Raw genomic sequence first — 27,699 nt, 5'->3', positions numbered from 1 at the left:
TCCTAGGAATCAAAGTTGCACTTGAAATATTGCAGGATTCAAGGTTTCTTGGTGCTCGTTGGCCGTTTGATATACTTGACAATCACAAGACTGGATATGGTTTGATGGACAAACCCAGGGTACCGCACCTGTATTTAGCCCATCGTTTTCTTATCCTCCACAAGCTCGTTACAATTGAGAGCTTACTGTGATGCAGATTGGAAACTAAACACTTGTATTTGGCGAGCTCATGAACAGTGCCCCATTCGTTTGAGAAGCATGTCCGAGGTCCGGACAAAACTTGTACCCATATGAACTTTAATTAAGCAGTTGAATCCCTCGTTACCAGAACCCGTACCCGACAGTTGTAACTCTAACGTAACAAGCGCTAACGCCTAAACCAAAATACAAATGTACCAAATGTACCGGAAATTGAAGTGCAGAAAGCACATCCCCGATTAACTGTGAGAAAGCACGAAAAAAAGATTTGATCCAATAATATAGACTCCCATCAGTTCAACTAAAGTGAAGTTGGAACGCCAAGATACAAATGGATCCATAAAGCCAACATACAAGGCTCCCAGTTTAGAAAGTTTCTACTTGTACTCTAAACATCAAAACTAACCCTCATGCCCTCAACATAATCGACAGCATACTTCATAAAAACCAAAATCCATTAACGATGCAATTGCACGACATTTCCTACATCTAACATGCTGACCGACTGACCCAAAAGAGAATCTGAACACCAGCCATGGTTGGATTGTGCCATGTTCCTACTGCTTGATGTTTCTTCCCTGTTGTGCTGAAAGTTTTTCAGCCACTTGTTCCTCTGACAAAGGCAAGTAATAGATTCGAGGAGTTGACTTGGTTTTCCGAAAGAGATCATCCAGGGTGACAATTGGAAGATCATGCTTCTCCGGTAAAGGAGGTGGGGGAGGCAGAGGAAGCTGCTCTCTTGCTACGGGAGCTGTAGGCAAGGGTGGTGGAGGAGGGAGAGAAGGAGGTGGTGGAAGCTGCTGCTGCTGCCTAGGTTGACGGGGAGAAGGCTGCAGCTGCGAGGTGGACGGGGCAGCAGGAACAGAAGGACCACTGGCGACAGGTGGAGCAGGAGTCTGAGAAACCTGAAGCCGTGTTTGCACTTCCTGGGGATCAACAAACTCGGCCGCTAAGAGGCGCCCACCATTGGGAGGCCACTGTAAGTTATACACAGCATTCCGTGTCTCCAAGGCTTCTTCCACTGACGAATACTGCATCACAACAGTAATACCCAAATTAAGGGATGAGTTTCATGTAATTTAGAAACTAAGCAGAAACAGACGGTAAAAGCATAGTTCCAAAAAAGCAAATCCAGTGGGTGCAGAGAGAGATATTACAGTAACATAGCAATGAGTTTTGATGTGGTCCATCCAGAAATCATTAACGGACCCAGTTTTTCCTAGAAGTTCTTGCACAGCTTTCAGGGTGAAAGGTCGCAGAAAACGATCAATTCTCAGAGAATTAGTTGGAGCCTTCTGTGATGGTGGAACTACAACAAATAGAGATATACAGCGTCAAAACATGTGTTTTATACACATTTCCATATTAACTAAAGACCAATGACTCACCAACACGTTCCTTGGGAGCATCCTCACTCATAGTAGAGTTTGACCTCGAAAAGTTACGCTTCAAACTGTTGGTCTGGAAAGTTTCCTTGGGTGTGACCGTCGGCGTTTGAATAGGGCTTTGGAGCTCTGGAACTTTAAGACTTTCAGAGTTCCACCTGCGCTTTTTTATAGGCTCATTGCTTCCAAATGCTGCTTGATCTGAAAGGGAATTTATCCGATCAAAAGGCCATAACTGATTATTTAAAAGGAACGGAAAGAACAGAAAAAACTGAAGCGCAGAGCCCAGCAATATCATATGAAACTAATACAAGATCCATGCCAATCTGAGGAATGCAAAACAATCAAGCTTAAATTGTTGATACAGCAAGCAAAGCAAGAATATGCACAAAACGGAAAGCAAAAATAAATCTGTAAATAGAAAGTAGCTATAGTCCTATTACAGAATAATTAAAAGACTGTCCATCAAACCTTGATTTCTAAAGGAAAATCAAGGTAAATTTAGAAACTGATTAAAGTCATCAGGATTAGTTGCTACACACAAAGTGGTATGTTCCTCTTACATACTCTAATAATGCCTCTTACTTATTCCCAAAACACAGTTTCGAAAGAGTAATCCAGGTTCCTATAGAACATTGATATCAACCTCATCTTTCTAGGTGACAGTATTCCAAGATCCTGCGTTTTTTCTTTTTGAAAAGAAGTAATCCATGACCCTAGTTATTAAATTTAGAAACAGCTAGAACAATTTCATTAAACGTCATCACTGGGTTTCATCAAGCCCTCCCCTCAAAGGTTAATTTGTTCTCTGAAATAAGTGATATTATTCATAAGTTAATTATACACATGCAATTATTGCAAGGATGCGATGTAGGTATCATACATACTCCTTCATCAGATATACGTTAAGGCACCGATCAGTTAAAAAAAGATAGAAAAGGAAATAATCAGAAGCTGATGGCAATTACATATGTTGCACAAGCCAAATGCAGAAATTTCATGCAAACCAACTAAAGCAGTTCTCATAGTAACTTAGTAGTGTAACAAATGGGTTGAAAAATATAAATAATCAAGAAACTCCAGATGTAATGCTCACCATTAAGCTTTCTTTTTTCAGCACGAGCAGTATGATTCTTGATCTCAACATTTTCATCCATTTTGTCCAGGGAAATATCATCTCCCACAATACCAACATGACTTTCCTCTTTCACAAAGGGAACAACATTTTTCTCACGCATATCTCCCACATCGTCAGGATTATACTTTGAATAAATTTGTTTACTGTCCTGCACATCTTCCTCCATAGAATCATCTCCAGAACTTCTCTCTAAATTTAATTTTTCTGAATACCCCAAATCGGCACTATCATTTTTCTTACTTATGTCAGCATTCATATCATTGTTGTCATCTTTCTCTCCAACAGAAGCTTTGTCATCGTGTGGCTCTTCAACATCCATTGGATGTGAATCACCACTGACTGGGACAACAGTACTGGATGATGGGTCCACCATCTCCGGCTTAACATCTAATTCTAATTTGACATGATCAGCAATTATATTATCCTTTAGTTCAATCTTTTCATTAATTGACACAGAATCAGTAGAAATAGAATCATATTTTACTTCATACCCTAAATGGCTGACCTCAGATACCTGGTAGTTTGGAGCAGAAGAGTCGACCATCACATCCTTGGCTGTAGGCTCTAATCCCTCTTTCTCCAGTTGGGGCTTTGAATCATCAACCTCCAGTTGGGGCCTTGAATCCTCATCCTCCAGGTGGGCCTTAGGATCAACATTCTCCAGCTGGAGATTTGGATCCTCACACTCCAGCTCGGGCACTGGATCCTCACTCTCAAGATAGGGCTCTGGATCCTCATTCTCCAGCTGAGGCTTTGGATCCGCATTCTCCAGCTGAGGCTTTGGATCCTCATTCTCCAGCTGAGGCTTTGGATCCTCATTCTCTACTACGGGCCTTGGATCCTCATTCTCCACTAGGGACTTTGGAATCTCATTGTCAAATAGGGACTCTGAATTCCCATTTCCCTTATTAGCTTCAGTGTTCTGTGAATTATCACCAACTACTGCTGCCTCAGCCACCAGAGTCTCAGTGACCCTAACATTGGTTTCCACAATAGTAGATTGAACAACCGGCTCCTCTTCAGCTATGGCACCAGCATCTTTATCAACCAGAACATAACCTTCTTGAATGCTCCCTTGATCCAAGTTTCTAGCGCTGTCATTAGTGTCAACCTGAACTGGCAAATCAACTTTTTCAATCCTTTTACGCCCACCAGAACCAGTGCTTCTAGGTGTCTTAGGAAGAACTGCAATTGGCTCTACAACTTTTTCACCATAAAGTCCGTTATCCTCAGTCAATGCATTTTCCCTTTCAATTCGTATTGCTTCATCTAAGCGTTTTACCAAATCATCCTTCAAACCCTTGGTCGTCAAACTTCGCTTCTTAAGCTCCTCCTTTAATTCTGTAACCTTCAAAAGATTGATTGGTCGGTTGCCAAGACTCGGATATTGATATGACATCTTCCTACTAAAAACTCACTTCAATCCTGATTTAAGAAAAATACATTTTAAAAAATAAATAATGCCACCAAAATCAGTAACAAAAGCGAAGCACACCACAACAAATAAAAGGACCTTGGTAATACATAAACAAGAAAAAGCAGCTACCAAATGCCAATATAGAGAACTCAGATAAAAAAAATGCCAATATAGAAGTAATCCCTGTTTAAGAGCTCAGTCAAACACTGCTTCAATTTAACAAAGCTAACTTAAATAACGGTAATAGAAAACAAATATTTTAAAACCCCATTAGAATCAGAAAACAAATATGTACGTCTCTGAACACTCTGCATACCATATGTTTCCTATTAAATAACTATTCAAATTCTTTTACAATTGAGCCATTAAGGACAAAAAACAAAAATCCTCCATGAAAAAAATTCATAATCTTATTAAAAAAATGACAGGAGATAATATATGTGACTTATTCTAATCAACTAACACGAAGCAGATAGAACCAACTTTGAACTGGTTACAAGTTGAATAAACTTCACATTGGGGAAAAAAAATTAAAAATAACAAAAGTCCCAGAATCTGCAGACTTCCATAAAAATAAAGATAAAGAACGAAAGATATCGTAGTACAAATTAATAATGCAATTCCTGCAAGAATAATACTTGAAAGTTGAATCTAACTAAATTATTAGCTTATACTCAATGAGAAAATAATGTAATCATATAATATGACACTCTGGACACAAAATTTTGTGCAAATCGAACCAAACGGAAGAACAGAAACCCTAGTTGCGAAATCGCATTGCAGGGGAACGAAAAGGTAAAGTAAGTAAGGACACTTACAGGAACGAATGCTTAATCGGCAGCCACGACGAAAGAATCAATAGGCCCACAAAAAAGGGGAGTGGACAAATTGAAAACCCTAATTTGAAAACACAAAACCCACCATTAGAGAAAGCATCAGCATCTATGAAGAAGCAAACCCAGAAAACAGAAGAGAAAGCTAAATCCGAATAGAGCTTCTCCCAATTGGAACAAAGAGACCCAGTGCTGGAGTCGGTGTTCGTTGTTTCCTGAAAACAACCAAAACAAAAACCAAAATCCAAAAAAATAAAAAATAAAATGTAAAAACAAGTATGTGAGAGAGAAAACGGAAACAAGAAGAATGCTTTCTTCCTCAATTTCTCTCTTTTGATTCGGGAAACTTGGGCGTTTTCTCAGAATTTGGGATTTCTAGGGTTCCTTCCTATCCATCTATTTTGCTCGTTTAGATTTCTTCTTTGTTTCCCTCTGTTTGATACGACGAGATGAAGTGGGTTTCTTCTAAAAATACGATATTTTTTGTTATTGATTTTCCGGAAATACCCTTCCCCCATATCCTTTGTGGCGAAGCCCGGGGATCCGATTGGATGGGTAATGACGCTGAAGTGGCAGAACTCGGTCCCATTAGGCCCGTCAAACAGATGACGGAGAAACATTTTGATGCGACTAACTTTTAAGGACGACTATCTCATCGACACATAATGTTGTTAATTTAGACTGAAGACGTTAACAATTTAGGATAGATGATTATATTTATTGACACACCAATCCTGCTCTCCTTAGGTCCTCATTTTGAGGACCTGTGAGGATTAAATGCATATTAATCATGTTAGAACCAAAATTTGCACACCGCCACGGATGGTGGAGGCTCAAACTCGAGCAACCTACAAACAGAGAACAATCGTTAGCAAGCCTAAAACCGAAGGGAGGTGTGCCAGCCAAATACTCTTCAACAGTCAAGTTAGTAAGCAGTTTTTAGACTCAAACAGTGGGTAAGAGAATTAGAGTATTGAGGTTGCGTTACCCTAGACGACCCCTAGACGGGTGTATTTACACCGTGAGGAGAGATACCTTTTTAGGATAGAATCCTTGTTCTAAGCCGGGAGAATATTTAGAAGTAGATATTGCACCTTCTTAGATGAGTTATGATTACTTGTGTCGCACACCAATTCCTAAATTACAAGAACTCCAAAGATTAATGAGGATCTAATTGTGTCTATATCCAAATGAGATTGCGTGTCTTGTGGAACAAGCATGGTCATCTAGCAGTGTCGCTCGGACTTCACCTATTGCCCCAAAACAGGGTGATGGTGGCAACGTTGCTCCATGCGATCTAGCTGCGCTCGGAACTGTTGAGTCCCTGACCATACTTCTAAGATAACAATATTAGAATCAGCCTTACTCTAGCCTTGGAAAATTTTGTCCCACAATTGCCCTTAACTATGCATCGGAAAGGTAGCTTGTTCCCCTTGAAGATGGACCATGCCTTTCGGAGTAAGCTGGAATACGTACAGTTTAGTCTTCTTTCTTTGTTTGATGATCCGACTCTTTAAGGTGTAGTGGATACGTTTCGGATTCTGACTTGTGACCTCAAATGTCTTGCCATAAAGATCATAATGATTGTATTGTGTGGGAACACTTTCCAAAAGGAGGCCATTCATTTCTTCCGGCAACTTCGATCTTTAATGCGTTAGATAAGTAACGTTTTGTATTCAACAGTTGGATAGCTTTTGCCTTTAAATATCCCCTTCTATAGTAGGGCTTCATCATATATCATTTCTTCTTTTGCACCATGAAACTTCCTTCTCTATTTCATGGTCTATTTTCTGAGCCCAGTTTCCTTTTTGAACCTTTAATATTTAGGATTCTAAAGCCAAAAAACCATGTCCTTCACGCTAGTTCCTGCCAAACGAGATTAGGCAAGAATAAGTTAAGTCATAATCCCAAAATAGCATCCCTCACTTCTCACAATTTGTTTCATAACATTCATCTCCATGCAATACCCTCATCGCAGTATTGGTATATGAGTTCAATCTCAACGAAGTGTCGAGATTCTTTGGAGGGTTCTTCATCACTGCTTTCTTCCTCATATTGGGAGTGGATGATGATGACTGAACTTAATCAGAGTTGATGATTTCGAATGAGTTTGCTTCATAGTTTTTTATAGGAAAATTTTCATGTCAGGGGTGAGGGCTTTTCTCCCCCAACCTGTTGTACTTTGTCGTGCCCTTTTCTTGGACTTTTGATGATAAACTTGTGTTTGTATAAAATCTCTTTTTTCTCATTCTCTGCTAAAAAATCTTGATCCGATAATTTTTTACAAAGTAAACGAACTTTTAGAGAAAATAAGGAACATAGCAGAATACGATTAAGTTTGTGGGCCCAGGACAGTGCTCAAAAACCCTATTGCCATTGGTAATGCTGATTAGGAAAAACATTATCTCCTAAACTTAGTACTCATAAAGCTTCTCACCATGATTACCAGAGTACCACCTTACCACGAAGCTTGTGCCTAAATGGAGACATGTTTACGAGAGCTTGGGAGAGCCAAAACAACCATTACAATCGTCCAAAGTGCAGCCACCATGGCTAGAGCTGAAACCTTTGCCTAAACACTTGAAACACACACATTCAGGGGCTGACTAGATGCTGCCAATTATTGTTGCAGCAAATTTAACACATTCTGAAGAGGAAAATTTGATTTGAGTCTTGAGGAAATACCAAGATATATTGGGCTGGACTATTGCCGACATCAAGGAAATTAGCCTAGCCGTAACATAGAATTCTAATAGAAAAAGGTGTGAAACCAACAGTTGATACTCAACGTCACCTTAATCCAATCATGAAGGAAGTTGTCAAGACAAAAGTGATGAAATTGTTTGATGCTGGTATGATCTACCCTATTACTAACCGTCAATGGTTGAGTTCTGTCAGGGTTGAACCTAAACAAATTGGAATTACAGTGGTAAAAAATGACAATAACGAATTGGTGCCAACACATTTAATTACGGGTTGGCGAATGTGTGTTGGTTATCGAAAGTTGAAAGATGGTACAAGGAAATATCACTTCCCGCTACCTTTCACTGATCAAAGGTTGGAGAGATTGGCATGTAGATGGCTATTCAGGATACAATCAGATTCCAATTGCTCTTGAGGACCAAGAAAAGACAACCTTTACTTGCCATTTTCGAACATTTACATATAGAAGGATGTTATTTGGGTTATGCAATGCATTGCATGATGAGCATATTTTCAGGTTTGGTGGAGCATGTTGTATTTATGGATGACTTCTCTATATTTGGTGATTATTTTGATCAGTGTTTACAAAATATGTCTTTAGTCCTTGAACAATGCCAAAAGACAAACTTGGTGTTAAATTGGAGAAGTGCACTTTATGGTTAAACATGTGATTGTTCTCGGTCACTTGGTTTCTACCAAAGGCATTGAAGTTATAAGGGTAAAATTGATGTTATTACCAAGCTACCACCCCCTACTTCTGTGAAGGTTTCTTAACCATGTTGGGTTTTATCGATGGTTCATCAAGGATTTCTCCCAGATTAGCTATCATTTATGTATTTTATTGGCTAAGGATGCAACCTTTAACTTTGATGAAGCTTGTTTGGAGTCATTCAACAAGTTGAAGATACTCCGCACTTCCAACACCTATTATTGCAGCACCTGACTATAGTTTACCGTTTAAGTTTATGTGTGATGCATCAGATTATACAGTTAAGGCAGTTCTTGGATAGTGAAGGGACAAACTCTCATATGTCATTTATTATGCTTGCCGAACTCTCAATGACACACAGTTGAACTATGCAACCACTGAGAAAGATTGTTGGTTGTTGTGTTTGCATTGGAGAAGTTTCGTTCCTACATGGTTGGAGCTAATGTGATTGTTTATATGGATCATGCTGCTTTGAAATATTTGTTGTCTAAAAAGGATGCTAAGCCTTGGTTTATTCGTTAGGTACTTCTACTTCAAGAGTTTGATTTGGATATTAGAGATAAAAAGGGTAGTGAAAATATTATGGCTGATCACTTGTCAAGATTAATTCTTTTGACTGTTGCTGAAGAAGATTCACACCCACTGAGTTAAAGCTTTCCACATGAACAACTCTTTGATGCCCACAACAGTACACCTTGGTATGTAGATATTATAAATTATTTGACTAAGGTGGTTGTACATCCTGATTTCACATTCTAGCAGAAAAAAAAATTTCTTAGCTAATGTCAAGCATTATTTTTTTGGATGAGCCATACTTGTACAAGTATTGCCCAGACCAGATTATTCGTCGGCGTATTCCAGAGATAGAGCACGACGGTGTTTTAAAGTTTGCACATCAACTTATGTGTGAATGGCATTTTGGTCCTAAAAGGACAACAACTAAAATTTTGCAAAGTGATTTTTTGGCCTTCTATTTTTAAAGATGCTTACAATTGGTATCAATCTTTTGATCGATGGAGATGCCATAACAAGGTATTTTGGTTGTGGAATTATTAGATGTCTGGGGTATGGATTTAATGGGGCCTCTCCCATCATCCAATGAGAATCAATATATTCTTGTGGTTGTGGAATACATTTCTAAATGGGTCGAGACAATTGCAGCACCTGCTAATCAGGGATCAGTAATTCTGAAATTCCTCTAGGTAGTAATTTTTCAGCGATTTAGAACACCGAGAGTAATTCTTATTGATAGGGCAAACACTTCTTGAATAAGTCATTTGCTACATTGCTCGCCAAATATGGGATAACCCATCACATTGTCACTCCTTATCATCCACAAACATCTGAGTAGGTTGAAGTCTCCAACTAAGAAATTAAGCACATCTTAGAAAAAACAACCAACTCCACTCGCATGGATTGGAGACTGAAATTAAACAATGCTTTTTAAGCTTACAAAACAACATATAAAACACCAATTATTATGTCCCAATTTCTGCTCGTGTATGGTAAGGTGTGTCACTTACCTATGAAACTAGAGCATAAGGCTTACTGGGTGATTAAGCAGCTAAATTTTGATTCTGGTTTAGTGGGTGAAAAACGCAAGTTGCAATTGAACGAATTGGGAGAAATTTGTAATGACACTTACGAAAGTTCAAGGATTTACAAGGACAAGACTAAGGCATTTCATGATAGTAAAATCTTTCACAAGGAATTTTACACAGGGCAAAAGGTATTGTTTTTCAATTCAAGATTAAAGTTGTTTCCAGGCAAACTTAAGTCTCACTGAGCTGGTCCGTATATGGTTACTAAGGTTTATTCACATGAGGTTGTGGAAATTAAAATGAGGTTACAAGTCATGATGTCAAGGTCAACAGTCGCATGCTCAAACCATACTTGGTGTCAACCTATGATATTGCACGCGTTATTGTTAACGGAGCTCTCAAACATGTCAGTTGGTAAGGTAATTTGGCCAAGAGGAACAAGAGTTCACTCTCAATGAAAGCACAAATTGTTGGAACCAAATTCGCGCACCTCTGTGAATGGTGGTTGTGCACATACTCGAGTAACCTGCAAAATAGTAAACAATTGTAAACAAGCTTATGGCTCGAGGGGGGAGGGGGAGGTGTGCCAGAGAAAGGCTCTTTGACAGCCAAGTTAGTGAATGATTTTAGACTCAAGTAGTGGGCAAGAGAATTGAAGTGTTTAGATTGTGTTACCCCGAGATGAATCGTAGATGTGTGTATTTATATCGTGGAAGTGAGACCTTTTTAGGATAGATTCCTCATTCAGCCGGGATAGTCCTAGAGCCTAGAAGTAAATATTGCATCCTCTTAGGAGTTGTGATTACTTGCGGTGTTGGCCAATTCCTAGATTGTAGGAATTCTAAGACTTATAGGATCTGATTGAGTCCATATCCAAATCAAATTGCATGTCTTGCGAGATAAGCATGGTCATCCATTCGAATCACTTAAATTCCACTTATTGCCTCGAAACAAGGTGATGGCGGTACAACTGCTATGTTTGATACAGTTTCGCTCGGAACTGGTGAGTCCATGATCGAACTTCTAAGGTAACTATATTTGGATCAGCCTTACTCTAGTCCTGAAAAAAATCATGGTCTCACCCATACTATTATGCATATAATAGAGGGTCGGAGATCCGTTAAGTGTGGCCATTCAGGAATGTGTTAAAACACTTGCATGTGTTTTAATTTGGGCTTATCCCTATCTTAGGAAAAAAGTTGTGCCAAATTTTTGGTAGATTTTATTAGTTGATAATTTTAGTTATGCTTTCTTGCATATTATGCATTCATCACCCATTCGGGTGATGGCAGCACCCCTTGGTTTCGGTGTTCACTAGGTATCGAAGTTGGGGTGTGTCATCTTTACATCGAAGCAATATACTTGACAATTTAGAATTTTAACATCTATTTCAACTTGAGGGGTACGTGTCGCTGCATTTGATGACCGATTACCTTTTAAATATTTATTTTAATTAGGGAACTATCATGAAAAGGGTTTAGGCTAAGTTTATTTTAACCAAAAATCATGCTATAATTTTATCTAAAGAAAATGAATTAAATTTTAATGAAAATCCTTAAATTTTAATAAAAATGACAAAAAAAAACTTAATTTTTAATGAAAAGGACACAATTAAAAAAAATAAAACCTACCGCACGCAGGACCTGTACACTGTTTATGAAAATGAACACTATTTATGAAATTGAACGGTACTATACTATTTATTGGTCCAATTTCATAAATAGTGTCTATTTTTTGTCCACTTTAGTAAATAGTGTCTAGTTTTAATCATGTTTCATAAATAATGCCCAATTATTGGGTCCAGTTTCATAAATAATGCCCAATTATTGGCCAATTTCTAGATTGTAGGAATTCTAAGACTTAGAGGATCTGATTGAGTCCATATCCAAATCAGATCGCATGTCTTGCGGGATAAGCATGGCCATCCATTAGAATCACTTAGACTCCACCTATTGCCCTGAAACAAGGTGATGGCTGCACAACTACTCTGTTTGATACAATTTCACTTGGAACTGGTGAGTCCATGATTGAACTTCTAAGGTAATTGTATTTGGACTAACCTTACTCCGGTCCTGAAAAAATCATGGTCCCACCCATACTATTATGCATATAATATATGGTCAGAGATCCGTTAAGTGTGGCCATTCGGGGATGTGTTAAAACACTTGCATGTGTTTTAATTTGAGCTTATCCTTATCTTAGGAAAAAAGTTGTGCCAAATTTTTGGTAGATTTTATTAGTTGATAATTTTAGTTATGCTTTCATGCATATTATGCCTTCATCACCCATCTGGGTGATGGCAACACCTCTTGGTTTTGGTGTTTACTAGGTATCGAAGTTGGGGTGTGTCATCTTTACATCGAAGCAATATACTTGACAATTTAGAATTTTAACATCTATTTCAACTTGAGGGGTACGTGTCGCTGCATTTGATGACCGATTACCTTTTAAATATTTATTTTAATTAGGGAACTTTCATGAAAAGGGTTTGGACTAAGTTTATTTTAACAAAAAAAACCATGGTATAACTTTATTTAATGAAAAAGAATAAAATTTCAATGAAAAACCCTTAAATTTTAATAAAAAGGACAAAAAAAACTTAATTTTTAATAAAAATGACACAATTAAAAAAAAAAAAAAACCTAACACACGCAAGACCTGTACACTGTTTATGAAACTGAACACTATCTATGAAACTGAACACTATTTATGAAACTGCATTGTTTATGAAACTGAACGGTACTATACTATTTATTGGTCTAATTTCATAAATATTGTCTAGTTTTTTGTCCACTTTAATAAATAGTATCTAGTTCTTAATCATGTTTTATAAATAATGCTAGTTATTGGGTCCAGTTTCATAAATAATATATAATAATTGGTACAGTTTCATTAATAGTGTCTCTTTCTTGGTTCGGTTTCATAAATAATGTCTAGTTATTGGTCCACTTTCATAAATAGTGTCTAGTTCTTGGTCATGTTTCATAAATATTGTCTAGTTCTTACTCCAGTTTCATAAATAGTTTCCACCTATTGGTTTGGTTTTGGAAATAATGCCTAATTCTTGTTTTTGTTTCATAAATATCATCTACTTATTGGTTCAGTTTCATAAATAGTGTCTACTTATTGGTCTAGTTTCATGAATATTGTCGACTTATTAGTGAAGTTTTATAAATAATGTTTAATTCTTGGTTCAATTTCATAAGGTTTGAAACTTAGATCCTTTTTGGTCTTGTAAAATCACTCATTACACCAAAAACGATGAACCCAGAAGTGACTCTTTAAATCACAACCTTGAGAAGATTATGTTCTCAGTAATTATATTTAAAAAACTGTTTTCAATTACCAAATTAAAATTTCCTCACTTTTTTCATATACCTACAATAATAAATGTAGTTCTCCATCCAATTTCTTGAGCTTGGGTGTCATCTTAGAGAAATTTTTCCTTGTGCTCGTAACACAAATTGTATACCATGTGTTATTATATAAGTGGTGGAAAATTTATTTTTTATGTTAGTAATTTTTTAACACAAGACTCTTACAACTTGTATAGAGTATATCATCCCGTGTTCTGGGCACATTGAAAAGTTTCTTGTCATCATGACTACTATTGGAAAACAACACCACAAAAATAAAATAGGAGAATGTAATTCAATTCGAAGTATTTTTCTTATTCTAAGCCAAAAATTAAAAAAAAAAACTATTAATATAGCTGACGATGGGACAAAAAGGTGAGAGAAAAAGTGGAGTGTTTGAAGGTTTTTTTTTGGGGGGGGGGGAAGGGGTTTATGTACCGAGCGCAAGTTGGATTTGTTAGTTTTTTTTTTAAATTTGTTTTTTGTCCTTATTATTAAATAAAGTTAATAAGTGATTTTTTTTATTAAAATGTAAAGATTTGAAGTATTTTTCATTAGTTTTCCTTTTTAATTACGAACAAGACCACCAGTATTGATACTAGTTGGTACAGAACAAAAAAAATTGCTTCTAGATACCAAAACTATAGTAATCAACAACCACGTACCATAAAAAAAAGGAAAAATGGATGTGATTGCGTAATGTTAAAGTCAAGCTACACAATCCTCATTTCAAGACGAAATAATTGTAGCAATAATTATATTTAATTTGAAACAAACAAAATTGAGGATAACTTAGTTGTATTCATAAGCGTGTCAATAAGTATAATCGTCCACCTTCAATTGGTAACATTATCCGTCTAAATTAATAACATCATGTGTCGATGAATTGTTGCCTTTAAAAGTTAGGGGTATAGTCGATTTAGAATTAAGAGTATTTTAAAAGACTTTTTTTAAGTGACATATTTCAAAAAATTTAATTGATTTTACAATTCTATATGAATTTTGACAAATTTGTATGAATTTTCATTATAGATTTGTATGGATTTGTATGGACTATTTTTTATGAATTTCTATAAAAAAAATATCGTATATTTAAAAGAAACCACTTCGTCCCCTTCCCAAACAGAAAGAAACGAAGAAGAAATCTAAACGACAAAAATAGACGGATGGGAAGGAACCCTAGAAATCCCAAATTCTGAGAAACCCCCAAATTTCCCAAATCAAAAGAGAAATTAAGGAATAAAGCATTTTTCTTGTTTCCGTTCTCTCTCTCACATACTTGCTTTTACATTTTCTTTTTATTTTTTTGGAATTTGGTTTTTGTTTTGGTTGTTTTCAGGAAACAACGAACACCGACCCCAGCACTGGGTCTCTTTGTTCCAATTGGGAGAAGCTCTATACAGATTTAGCTTTCTCATCTGTTTTCTAGGTTTGCTTCTTCATAGATGCTGATGCTTTCTCTAATGGTGGGTTTTGCGTTGTCAAATTAAGGTTTTCAATTTGTTCACTCCCCTTTTTTTGTAGGCCTTTTGATTCTTTCGTCGCGGCTGCCGATCAAGCGCTCATTCCTGTAAGTGTCCTTACTTACTTTACCTCTTCGTTCCCCTGCAATGCGTTTTTGCTACTAGGGTTTTGGTTTCGTGCTTTTTTCTGGTTTTTCTGTTTCATTCGATTTGTGGACTTCATCAAAATTTTGGGTTCAGGGTTTCGTATGTACTCTTCCGATGCATTGACATTGATATGATTCGCAAATTTTTTTATTTTTTGCATAAGATTTGAGCTATGTGGTTTTCTCTCCTACAATTTCGATTACTCATAAATTTGTGAAATTAGAGTGAATGAAACGAAGAAAAGATTAGATATCGAGGAGGTATTGTTTTGGGTTAACTCATAAATCTTACATGAAGAAGCCTTTTGTAATTTACAGAGTTACGGGTTGACTCATAAAAAACCCACCTTGTCCTTTTAGAATTAGGAAAACTTTTAGAATCCATATGTGATTTGGAATATTGTGTTTGTGTATGCTTGTACACCTATTTAAATCCCTCGATAACTGATTCTCGACGTACCTCCTACAAAATTATTCGAAACTAACTAACGGCCTTTTGCGGATTGAATTTGGAAGCAGAACATCATATAGAGGGAATAAGAAGAAGAAGAATGATTAAGTACGGGTTGAACCTAAGGGGGCAGCAGAAGAAGCAGCCGACAAGGCCTCCTGTCCCTAAACCTCTGGGTTTTGGTGACGATGACGACGACAATGATGTTGAGAAGGAAATATCTCGCCAGGCTTCCAAGAACAAATCTCTCAAGGATATTGAGGAACAGCAGAGGAAGGCACTGGAGCAGGACCCGTCGGTGTTCGACTATGATGGAGTTTATGACCAGATGAAACAGAAAGCCATCCAACCGCGGGTGCAAGATCGTCAAGAGAGAATGGCAAGGTATATTCCTGGTATACAGAGAAAGGCAGAAGAACGAAAGCGAGAGCAGGAGATAATATACGAGAGAAAACTACAGAAAGAGAGAAACCAAGAGGATCACCTCTATGCAGACAAGGAACGCTTTGTCACAGGTGCTTACAAAAAGAAACTTGCAGAGCAAGCAAAATGGGCAGAGGAAGATCGACTGCGTCAACTTCGGGAGGAGAAAGATGATGTTACCAAGAAGAAAGACTTGACTGATTTCTACTTCAACCTTCAAAAAAATGTTGCTTTTGGTGCAGAAAATGTGAAGTCCAGGAAGCTAGAGAAGCAGGAGGAATTAAGCAGGCCAGATAAACATGAAGAAGATAGAGATAGACCAATTGCCGTAGCATTGGAGCCATTGGGGCCTTCCAGTGTGAGAGAGGGGCATCTAGAGAAGCAGACTGAATCAGGCAAGCCAGACAAACTTGAAGACAGAGTAATAACTGCAGCATCAGTGCCGTTGGAGTCTCCCAGGGTGATAGAAGGACATCTAGATGAAAGTTTAACCAAGTCTAAACGTCGTGATGAGCTCTCTGAAGAAAAGCAAGCTTCAAATCCTTCAGCACAGGAAAAACCGTCAGTTGAACAGCCGCCAGAAAACCAACCGAGTACTAATCATCATAAAAGAAGTGCAGATGACGTGGCTGCAGCGAGAGAACGCTATCTAGCAAGGAAGAGACCTAAAGAACCATAGAATTTCTGCTTGTCATGAATGTTTGTAAAAGCTGAAAGAAAGTAATGTTTGGGAAGCAATTTCGGATCCAACGATAGTCTATGGTATTTTCTTGTGTGTTTTGTTTAAACGTTTCACCATTTGATTGGATCATGTTGGGTGATAAGATGATTAAAAGAATGCTGTTTGGTACACTATTTGGAGAGGCAAAAATAAGGACATATTTTTCATGGTATATCGTGTATTTACTAATGGAATATCTTGTATTTGATATGAAGCGTTTATGGATCAATGAATTTTCAGATTTGAAGTGGTGACATCAACTCATTGGTTCAAATCCTCTCAGTTCTCAGATAAATTTAGCGTAAGTTATCTTGTCGTTTGTCAAAAAACATATCAACCATGTGTTCTTGAAGACATCTACCTCTCTTTGCAATTAAGCTAGCAATTAGCATGAAACATCTCCGACGTCTGACTATGCATATCATTATGATTTCGTTTCATGTCTACAATTGGATGTTAAAGTATAAAATGAATGCAACTTTTAAATGACGTGAAGAAAACTTATCCCTCGTCTTATTATTTCTGTGGTTGGGTCAAGATTTTTCGTGCCAATTCTATTTTTTATTTAACATGAAAGAATGATAGGAACATCCATAAGAGCAAGTTCATCCTAATTTTAATCCCTTAAGGAATAGCCCATGATTTCTTGTCCCTATACTCCTCAGCATAATGGTATTGCTGAAAGGAGATATCGTCATGTAGTAGAAACTGCTATCACTTTAATGACAGAAGCAAATTTGCCTCAAATGTTCTGGTATCATGCTTGCTCTCATGTAGTCTTCTTAATTAACAGAATGCCATCTCAGACCTTAGAGTTTAAGTCTCCATATCAGCTTTTGTTTGGGAAAACACCAGAGATTCATAATTTTAAAGTCTTTGGCATTGCCATCTATCCTTTATTGAGACCATATATTGTCAACAAGTTTCAAGCTCGATCTTCACACTGTGTTTTTCTTGGCTATGCTTTGGGATACAAAGGAACAATATGCTATGATCTGACCAATACAAAATTGATTTTGTGAAGGCATGTAATATACAATGAAGAAGTGTTTCCATATAAAATGGAACCATCTCGAAGGTATATTCATTTTGAATAGCCTAAGCAGATAACAGAAGATGTGGTTATGATCCAAATGCCTATTCCTGCAGTTAATAGTTCAGTACCAGTATCAAGTGGTGTGTCTATTCATGAATTACAAGCAGATTCAGTGTTAGAGATTGTTTCTCAACAACAAGTTTCAAGTGTGCAGTCAAGTGCTGATATGGAAACATCTGATCCATCTGTTAATAGTTCAAGCATATCTCCAACATCAACTTCCCATCATCATCACTCCAATTTAGAAGTTAATGAAACCCTTGTTGCCTGTCCATCACATTTCCCAACTGGAGGTATTACTTCCTATTTCTCCACAACTAAGTGAACATTCTGAAAATCATTCAATATCCCCAGATGCATTATCTATTCATCCCATGGTTACAAGATTGAAGAGTGGGACTATACAATGACAGAATTATGTTGCATACTTGGCTTCTTTTCTAGAATTAAAGTTGTTGATGCACAAAATCAGTGGGGACTTTGGTACAACAGAAAATGTTAAGTTTGTGACCTTCGCTAGATTGCTCCGGTCACTAGTGTGGATAAGTATGTAAATGGATAGAGACAGGGAAGCAAACACAAGATGTACGTGGTTCACCCATATTGGCTACGTCCACGGAGTAGAAGAGTTCTCATTAATTGTGAAGGGTTTACACAAGTACATAGGTTCAAGCTCTCCTTTAGTGAGTACAAGTGAATGATTTAGTACAAATAACATTAGGAAATATTGTGAAAGAATGATCTCTATTTATAGAAGAGAGTTTCTAGTTTCATTTTGACATTGACACTTGTCGTGTTGTGATTGGCTTCTGATGTTGACACGTGTTGCGCTATAATTGGCTTCTGATGTCGACACGTGTCGCACTGTGATTGGCCTCCTAGTTGGAGGGAGACTCTTCTAGGTCCTTGACGGTATAACATTGACCGGTGCTCAATAGTTTTGGGATTGGTCAAGTATGGTACAAACAAAAGTCATTACAAATTATAGAAGATGAGGTGTTTTCTGGTGGTTATTCATTTGTGATAGAGATAACTGATAAGAACCCTCTAATTTTCGAAAAGCTGCAAGTATTCCACATTGGCAGAAAGCAATTTAGGAAGAATATGACTCCCTTAGGGCTCAAGGTACCTGGCAGTTAGTTCCATATCCTAGTAACAGATCTGTGGTTGGTAGTAAATGGGTTTACAAGGTCAAAAAGAATTCTGATGGCAGTATATCGAGTTACAAAGCTCGATTGGTGGCTCAAGTATTTTCACAGGAGCATGAAATTGATTATTCAGAGATGTTTAGTCCTGTTGTTAGACACACAACAGTAAGAATCATTCTTGCTATGGCTACAATGAATCACTGGGAGTTGAAACAGTTAGACATTAAAAATGCATTCTTGCATGGGGATTTACAAGAGGAGATTTATATGCAACAACCTCAAGGTTTTATTGATCCTACCTGTCCTACACATGTATGTAAATCATTGTACGACCTTAAACAAGCACCAAGGGCCTGGAACTCTAAGATTACCAGCTATCTGTGTGTTATGGGGTTTCATGCTTCATTGTCTAACACAAGTTTGTTTGTAAAGAACAATGGTGCTGATATCATCATACTACTTCTCTATGTGAATGATATAATTTTGACAAGTTCGAATTATGTCCAAGTTCAACAAGTCATTCATGAATCATCAGAGGTGTTTGAATTAAAAGATTTGGGAAGACTCAATTATTTCTTGGGCCTACAAATTTCATATCAATCAAATGGTGATATATTTGTAAACCAGTCGAAATACATAACAGATTTGATCCATAAAGCTAGAATGGACTCTTGTAAGCCGACCACAACACCATATAAGCCACACAACTCATTACTTGTCACTGAAGGCATGTCATTGATTGATCCTACATTTTACAGAAGTATTGTAGGTTCTCTACAATACCTGACATTTACTAGGCCAAATATTGCTTTTGCGATTAATTCTGTGTGCCAATTTATGAAAGCACCAATTGATGTTCATCTTGGAGCTGTGAAAAGAAACTTGAGGTATCTAAAAGGTACAGAGCAATATGGTATTGTGTATTCAGCAGCTACATAACCGATTATCAATGCTTTTTCAGACTCGGATTGGGTTGCAGATTTAAACACTCGAAGGTCTATGACTGGTTAACTTGTTTTCCTTGGTAATAATCCAATTTCATGGCAGTCAAAGAAGCAAAGTTCTGTCTCTCGAAGCTCTACTGAAGCGGAATACAAAGCCTTGGCTCACACTGTAGCTGATCTAGCTTGGATAAGGGCGGTCTTGAAGGATTTGGCGTTGTTTCTGCCAACACCACCAGTTATACACTGTGATAACCTGTTTGCGATTGCATTAAGTGCAAATCCAGTGTTTCATTCCCGAATCAAGCACTTGGATACGGATTACCATTTCGTTAGAGAGAAGGTACAACAAGGTGATTTAGCAGTCTCCTACATTCCCACTGAAGATCAATCTGCCGATATTCTAACTAAGGGGTTGCATGGTCCGTTATTCGTCAAGCATTGTTACAATCTTAAACTTGGTAACCCAAGTTAAGATTGAGGGGGTGGGGGATATTGACTAGCATAAGAAGGGTAGTATGGTCAAAATGTTTAAAATGGTGTTGATGTGTAAAATTGTTATAAAAGACAGTTAGTTAGTTAGAGTTGTTAGCATCAAAAGCTTAGGAGATAAGGTAGCACTTAGGTATATAAGTGTGAGAATCTTGTAAACAATTCAATCAAAGTAATACACCGAAATTCATATCTTTTCTCTAAGAAATTCCCCCCCCCCCCAACAAACCCAATACCCACCTTCTCACCTAGTTGAAAATCCACTAACCCAATACCCAGGTGATCTGACGCTGATGTCAGCCACATGCACAGCCTTTGTTCTTTTGTGCCAGGCGTGTGAGAAGCACGAGCGAGTGGACGCACATTCCAGACAGGTTGCATGGGATGGGGGGCCGCGCTGGCAAGTGCACTCAAGGGATTCGGTAGAGGAGCAACGTGGCGCAACAATGGCCATTAGATTTCCAGCGGTAAAAAAAAAAAAATTGAATTTTAAAACCAACAGCTAATGACGTGACAAAATCTGGACCATTCAATTTCTAAATCAAGGGTCCAAGTTTCTTGGCCTAAAAAAAAGAAAAAAGTCAGAAATCTTACCGTTGGCCATGTGTCCAAATTTGGGCTGTTGGATTTCAATTTTTTTGAAATCCAACAGTCCAGATTTTTTAACTTAATAAAAATTTATAAAAAAATGTTAAAAATTACAGAAAAAATAAAACAATCAATTACGATTCATTACACTTAATTACTGTTCATCTGGGTGGATTATATTGACCATTGCGTAGAGGGCTTTTAGGAGTGGGAATGCTCTAAAAGCTGTAGATAAACTCAAATTTTCCTTGAAGCTAATCCCCAGTTGTGCACTTATTAGGTGCGAATTATGGTCAATGATTCACTGAGCATCATAATTTGAGAGCCACTTTATGCATTATTTCAAATGCCTCTCTCAAGTGCGATAATTGCAAGCCAATAGCTAGTTTGTAATCCACGTGCTATAATACGAGTCATTCAAGATTAATATTTCATAGATTTAAGGTATAAATTTAATAAATAGGTATGCGTCTTATAACACAAGTGGACCATCGCAAACCGAATAATATAAGGAAAAAATGCCCCTCGGGCAATATAAATAGGTAATGTGATTCTAAAATCAAAAGCCAAAATCACACGCTGATTAAACATATCATTATCCTTTGTTAATCACTTTCTTCATCACTTTCCTGTATGTCTAAGTGATTCATATTCCTTTCCAGTGGCGGAAGCCCATCATCGGAATCACAAGAGCCCTCCTCATCTTCACCGAGAGAGGACAGGTCGGCTCCTCCTCCTGTAACAGCAGAAAACAGACGTGCTGAGATTATCATACTTTTCTCTACAAAGATGCTCTTTGGAGAGATATCGCCTCCGTTCAATTGAAATGCAAAACACCTTGCTAAGGCCACTTAAGCAAATTGGCACCCTCAATCGTTGCCCAGATAAACCGGGTGAACGTGTATAATCTCACTACTTACAAAACCTGGTAACAAATTTAAGCAATATTTACAACACCAGACCAAACCACCTCATCCTGTGCAAACGAAAGGGTCAAATGTTGGTTGATAGGTCAGGTCTCTGTGAATAAGTGCCAAAAAAAAGGTAGGGGGTGCCCTTCATCAACCACCGACCCAATACTGTATTAAGATGAACAGGCTGACGAGCAGCATACAACCACAAATAAAAGTAAAATAGAAGACTCTACAAAAATGAAAAGGATTCAAATGAAATGCCCCTGAAATCTTATGGGACATGAGTCGAAACAACAGATCAAACCTGATGTCTTGTAAAAGGAATTTACTTTCTGTTTATAAAAGTAAAAAGTACCTTTTACTTCTCTAGGAGACTTTGGAACCTGACTGTTTTGTGAAAGCCAATCATTTTGGACCGAAATTATTTCAGCACTATTTTCACATTTGGAGTATGCCTTCAGAAGTTCCCTGCATTGATACCATGATACTAAAGTGGTCATTACTTGAATGTTAAGCCGTTGGATACAGTTGAATTTCAGCCACTAATCTCATTAGAAAACACTAGTCAATCTGGGATTGTATGGAACTTTCGTTTTTAACCTGATGTCAGTCATAAATTACATTGTTTCCTAGATTTACAATAAGCTAAATCCTCTGAAACTGTGAGGCCAAAGACCGAGGAAGAAAATCCTGAAGAGAGTAACAACCTAGATCAATCTGGAAGTTAAAAAACTAAAAAGATATTGATTTAGCTAAGATCGTTTTTCTTTACTCAAACATGACCAAATTATACTAAAGGCATGTCATCAAAAGTTAGACATCATTTCGTTAATTGGTTGTACATTTTCTTCGTCAGCTACGTGTTTGAATTGACACAGCTCTAATTTCTTACCTGGACTATGCTTTCTGATGAACATATATGCAAAACTAAATACAAAACCCAATAAAAGATAATCACATACCTATTCAGGGACAGGAAAGCATGACCCCATTTGAACTTTCCAAGCAACAAATTTGCAGTTTCTTCTTCCCCACTGTAAAATCGTATAAAAGAAACATTTAAGAAAAAAAATCAACTCCATGTCTGGCAGATGACATATCAAACTGTTGAGCCAAAAAGACGCCAAATCCTAAGTTGGCCCATTTTCAGGGAATAAATTGGCTGAAAAATAGTTCAGAGCTTAAATTGACAATCACGTGATAATTAAGTTATTCTACGGAAAACCCTAAAAGTCATAAAACTTTAATAAGTTTTATTTTAAGAAAGTGAAAGAAGTAAACATAAGAGATTGCACTGGTGTAATTAAGGACCAAAAAGGTATCAGCTTCTGCAAGGTAATGAAAAGAGATTCCAGTACCATATGAACAAAGCCGCAGATAATGCCTCCACACAAGATAGTTGACAGGGTCGACCATAATTTACTGGATTTGCTGCTACAAGCCAAGGCACTGCAAATTATATGATTTGTAAATGTTAGTGAGCTGGTAAGAAGAAAACTGTCAAACATAGAAATTCAACTTCATGCATGTGAGAATGCTAGTAGCTTATGTACACTCAATTTTGTGATCCATTAATAACACCATATAACATGATTATAACAAGCAGAAGAATCAATTACGTTATAAAAATGATAAACAAGGTTGCTATCAATTTAGACTAGTAGCGAACAGATAATTATCACATTAGGTAGACAAACTTTAATTAAACATGGTTGCTCAGCCTGGAAGCAATGCATATCAGCTCTGTGAGCTAACTTTCTGTGTCTCTGTTTAGAAAGGCTATTCTAGTGTTGCTAACGGTATGCGACTGGTAAGAAAAACGTCACAGTAACAGGTTGCATTGCAATACAAATATAACATCTACAAGGAATGACCACATGGAAATTATTTTATCCTGAGAACGAGTCTACAATGAGAGCTCCGTGTCACACCCACTTACACAAATACTGATGGCCTTTTTAAAAAGGCACATAGCACATATCAGGATCTAATCTTGAAGCTAACCAGTTGTGTTTTAAAATTACATAGCAAAAAGCCAGACAAATAATGAAAATAACTAAACACTTTAGTTAGAAAATGATAAATTCTTTTGGAATTTCTTCAATCACTCTCCCAGTTAGTAACAGTCAGTATTTTCAGTTTCATAGTTTGCTAGGGCAGTCTATTTCCATTTTCTTCATGCATTTATTTATATTTGTTACTCTAAAGGAATTTTTAATTTCATTTTCTATACTTACAGACACAGAGAATCAGTGTGGGCGGGAGACTTTAGAGGCTTACACACACTTCAAAGGATACACTTTCTACCCTTATTCTTAGATTTATGACCAGGGTTTTATTTGTTAATGGTAATATCTTGTATGGTATAATGAATCGCCATGTGTAATCTTAGACTCTTTTCATTTTTTGTTCATGTAAGAGTACACATGAAGACTAAGCTCCCATCCAGTTATACATTTGAAACTCTGTCTTTGGCATATCAAATTTGTATTCTCATATTTAATGTTTTCATAGTGCACATCATTTTTTTAAAAGACATGTTGGACACTCCTGGTTGTCTGCAGCCCCATATAATGCTATAAATAACCTACTCCAAGCTAGCTAATTGATTGAAGAACCAAAGCTCATACAGAGGCGAGGAGCAGTGCAACGCAGCTTCACAAATGGTACATCATCCAAGCGTGCCCAAGAGCAATCCACAACAGCCAATCCTTTTCGCTGGATTAAACTATAATCTTCTCTTGAGACACAAAGCATCCCAACTGGACTGCAGAAATGGAAAACAACACTAGTAAAAGAATGCGTATATGCACCTTAATGAACCAAGAAGCAATAATGTCATTTCAAATGCATAAACTGTTTAGTGAAAGGAACAGCAGAATTCATACATGTTTCTATGATGAACCATGAAGTAATGAATGTCATTTTAAAAGTATAAACAGTTCAATGGAAGGAACAAAGGTGCTGCTATAAATTTCCATTAGAATACAAATTTCAATTAGAACTATAACAAGAGACTCTCCTAAAGCTCAGCTTAACCCAATATCTCTCCTAAAGAACCAGAGCAAAAATTCTTCAAAAACTGAAACACTCATTCTTTAGAGCTCAGATATTATCATATTATTTAGGGTGGAAATGTAGATGAAGCCAAATTGATAATTTGAGGGTAATACAGGAGGCTATAATGATTCAACCTCCCAAGTGATGCTCGCTTGATTTTTGGAATAAAATTTATCTAACTTTTTCTGTATAATATTCCAGTGCAGCTAGATACCGATAAAACTAACACAATACAACATGACATTATTAAAAAAATGTAATTAACATATGGGTATAGTAAGGTAAAACAAAATGAAGAAAGTTGAGGTTCCACCATAATACCAATTGGCAATATGGGAGTAGCCCAGTTACTTATAAGCACATGCAAGTAATTTTCCGATCTGAGATTCACTCTCAATACAAGATAATTTCTTAAAGTACCTCAAAACAATGCCTCCAAAACCATTATTGACACGCAATTCCTGCAAGAAACAGTATGAATATTAACACTAAAGAAATTGCAAAAGCAAAACCATATAATAAATCTTAAATTCCATATCCAGGTTTTACAGTTTAAGGAAAATGCATTTGGTACTATGTCACAATTTTGTTTGTCCCAACAAGTTTTCAACATTTAAATATTATGTACTTAATTGTGTCATAGTTGTAACCCAGTACACTCCAAAACATTATAGATCAGTGGCAGAGCCACCAAGGGACCAGAATGGTCTCCGGCCCATCCTGCCTTTTTTTCTTCTTGCTACTATAACCGATGGTGTTGCTGCATATCAGTCTAATACTCTTAAAATTCAGATGTGTTCTCAATCCAAACTCTTTTTCATTCCAGGCCAGCCTCCTTTTTCTCTCAGTACCTCTTTTAAGAAAATTACTCCATTCTCTCATGTTTTATGTTTCAAATTACCATATATATGAGAGGCCCTCCCACACATTAAATCCTAGCTCGGCACTTTTATAGATAGTTTAATAGACCAAGAGTTAAAGGCAATCTTCACATATTTGGTCATGAATAGGCTCAAGTGCTCATAGTGCGAACTAGGAAAACTTAATCAGGACAAAGTCAAGAAAAAATCGATAAACTTCAACACTATGCAGGAAAAATTCTTGTAATGTCATAGAACAACATATATAAGATAGAGCTTCTACAAAAGAGTTATTGTTTTTCACTTAAAAGATGTAAATTCGACCTAATTCTCATTTCAATACTTCCCTCTTACAATTGAAAAAAAAAAAAAGTCGTACGCATAATATCGAACAAAGATTTCAATACACTAACCCTATAGCCAATTGATCAAATCATACAAACGATGACAATTTACCATCCACATTAAAGATGAAAAATTTATAGAGATGACCACAAGCCAATTCTTATTTAACAGATGGGAAAAAAACCTAGGTAACATACAAATTTTAAAAGTGAACGAGTGATTCAAAAGGAAAAAATAAGCAGGCACTTACTTTCAAAAAGCCAAATCTTGAAAGCTTGCGTCCCGTGCATCTTTTTGCATCACATTGGCCAAAATCCTGAATCAACAAAACAGCACCAATTGATTTGAGGTTCACAGAATGGACTGAAATTAAGGATAACATTTGAAAAGTTCATTTTAGCTGAACAGAGTAAGGCCACAGGATTCGGACGTTATCTCAAACAAATTAGTCGAAATCAAATGCAGTAGACTTGAACACCCTCTAAACATGAACAGAAGTCATTGCAATTGAACTATAATCGAAATAACAATCTAAGACGAATATTATAGGAAAAAATAGAGACAGAAAAGCACACCAATTTGAAGAGAAAAGAGAAGTAAAGGGAAAAACAAAGATTGTAGTAAAAGAAAAGGCAAAGAAATGCATACCCACATTGCAAGCTGGATTTTGGGACCTGTTGCTGTTGGCTCCTCTTCGGTAGCTGCAGTACCAACCAAAAAGAAAAAAAGAAAAGAAAAAAAAACCCAATGAAACCACGGCGGGAATTATATCAAACACCTTGGGTGCAAGAATGGAAACAAAATTGGAGACCTTGATCGGACGGTAGGGATTCGTCAGACTGTGGAAGATGGTGATGGGTCCGGCTAGATTGCCCACGGTCACGGTGAGGCGGCTTATGGTTCTTGAACCGCTTGTTGTTACCCATTTCCTTTGCTTTCTTTTGCTTTTGCTGCGGAATCTGCGCAAGCGCTCTCCTTGGACAGCGTTTTAGGGTGGCTCGTCTGGTTTGCTTGCTGGGCTTTTGTTTTTCGTTTGTTGCGAATTCAATTAGAATTTTGAGAAATTTTAACAGATTTTTATATTATTTAGCCAGAAAATTTTCATTGCATTCGGTACACGGGTTATGGGTTATAAAATAAAAAAATTAATGAAAAAAGTTTGAAAACTTTGAGTTTTAACAATAAAGACAAAATAAAGGATAAAGTAAATACTATCAGGTTTGACTTTTTAGTGTAAAAATGTGGTTTTTCGTTAAAGTGAACAGTATTGTGGACTTTTCGTTAAAACTCCCTATAAAATAAGCACTGGGATACTGGAATAAAAAAAAAATTACTTACATTATCCTATGTGGTGAATCGTTTGTGTTCTGAACACACAGAAAAAAAATATTTCCAATTTGATAGAAGTATATTAATGTGACTTAAGTATCTTATTTCTCTCTATTTATTTGGTTTATTTTTATTTGTTATAGGTTTAGTTACTAAAGTTGACAATTAGAGGTTAATTGGAGCAAAATGGAGCAGTTTTAGAGTTGGTTTGCATAGCATGCATGGAAAGAACAAGGGTTGGACGTTTTTGGAGTTTGAACGGTGCTAAGCTTGTGCAAAAATCTGAAGGAATTGAAGTTGACGCTTGGAAGACAAGGAAATACGCAAGAAAGAGGAGTCCTATTATAATCCATAACTCTCTTACAAACATATAGCTGAATACCTAGAGTCCTATTATAATCTAAATTCTCTTACAAACCTATATATACCTTCATCCACACAC

At 36.9% G+C, this 27,699-nt stretch overlaps 3 protein-coding genes across 6 annotated transcripts; 1 reads left to right on the top strand and 2 right to left on the bottom strand.

The window, feature by feature from the left end:
• Positions 1-456: 456 nt before the first annotated feature.
• Positions 457-5,420, bottom strand: LOC126604037 (uncharacterized). Its single transcript, XM_050271090.1, has 5 exons — positions 4,957-5,420; positions 2,680-4,146; positions 1,587-1,784; positions 1,356-1,507; positions 457-1,229 (listed from the first exon to the last, which is right to left on the bottom strand). The coding sequence occupies exons 2-5, from the start codon at positions 4,118-4,120 to the stop codon at positions 756-758; spliced, it is 2,265 nt and encodes a 754-aa protein (XP_050127047.1). The 5' UTR covers positions 4,121-4,146; positions 4,957-5,420; the 3' UTR covers positions 457-755.
• An 8,970-nt stretch (positions 5,421-14,390) lies between these two features.
• LOC126604039 (uncharacterized) lies at positions 14,391-16,656 on the top strand. 4 transcript variants are annotated; one of them, XM_050271093.1, is made up of 3 exons: positions 14,391-14,709; positions 14,805-14,850; positions 15,409-16,656. In XM_050271093.1, exon 3 carries the CDS (start codon positions 15,441-15,443, stop codon positions 16,440-16,442), a length of 1,002 nt encoding a protein of 333 aa, XP_050127050.1. In that variant the 5' UTR covers positions 14,391-14,709; positions 14,805-14,850; positions 15,409-15,440; the 3' UTR covers positions 16,443-16,656. The 4 variants fall into 4 exon arrangements, with proteins under 4 accessions (XP_050127050.1, XP_050127051.1, XP_050127049.1 ...); XM_050271094.1 differs by having other exon boundaries at positions 15,406-16,656; XM_050271092.1 differs by having other exon boundaries at positions 14,391-14,850.
• A 4,506-nt stretch (positions 16,657-21,162) lies between these two features.
• LOC126604040 (uncharacterized) lies at positions 21,163-27,002 on the bottom strand. Its single transcript, XM_050271097.1, has 9 exons — positions 26,740-27,002; positions 26,577-26,629; positions 26,179-26,244; positions 25,144-25,184; positions 24,294-24,430; positions 23,022-23,112; positions 22,626-22,697; positions 22,019-22,131; positions 21,163-21,485 (listed from the first exon to the last, which is right to left on the bottom strand). The coding sequence occupies exons 1-9, from the start codon at positions 26,852-26,854 to the stop codon at positions 21,355-21,357; spliced, it is 819 nt and encodes a 272-aa protein (XP_050127054.1). The 5' UTR covers positions 26,855-27,002; the 3' UTR covers positions 21,163-21,354.
• Between the last annotated feature and the right edge of the window lie 697 nt (positions 27,003-27,699).

This window comes from Malus sylvestris, chromosome 15 (genome assembly GCF_916048215.2).
Source record: "Malus sylvestris chromosome 15, drMalSylv7.2, whole genome shotgun sequence".
NCBI classification, from domain to species: domain Eukaryota; kingdom Viridiplantae; phylum Streptophyta; class Magnoliopsida; order Rosales; family Rosaceae; genus Malus; species Malus sylvestris.
Note: the sequence above shows the minus strand (reverse complement) of the source record. Positions and strands in the feature narration are given on the sequence as shown.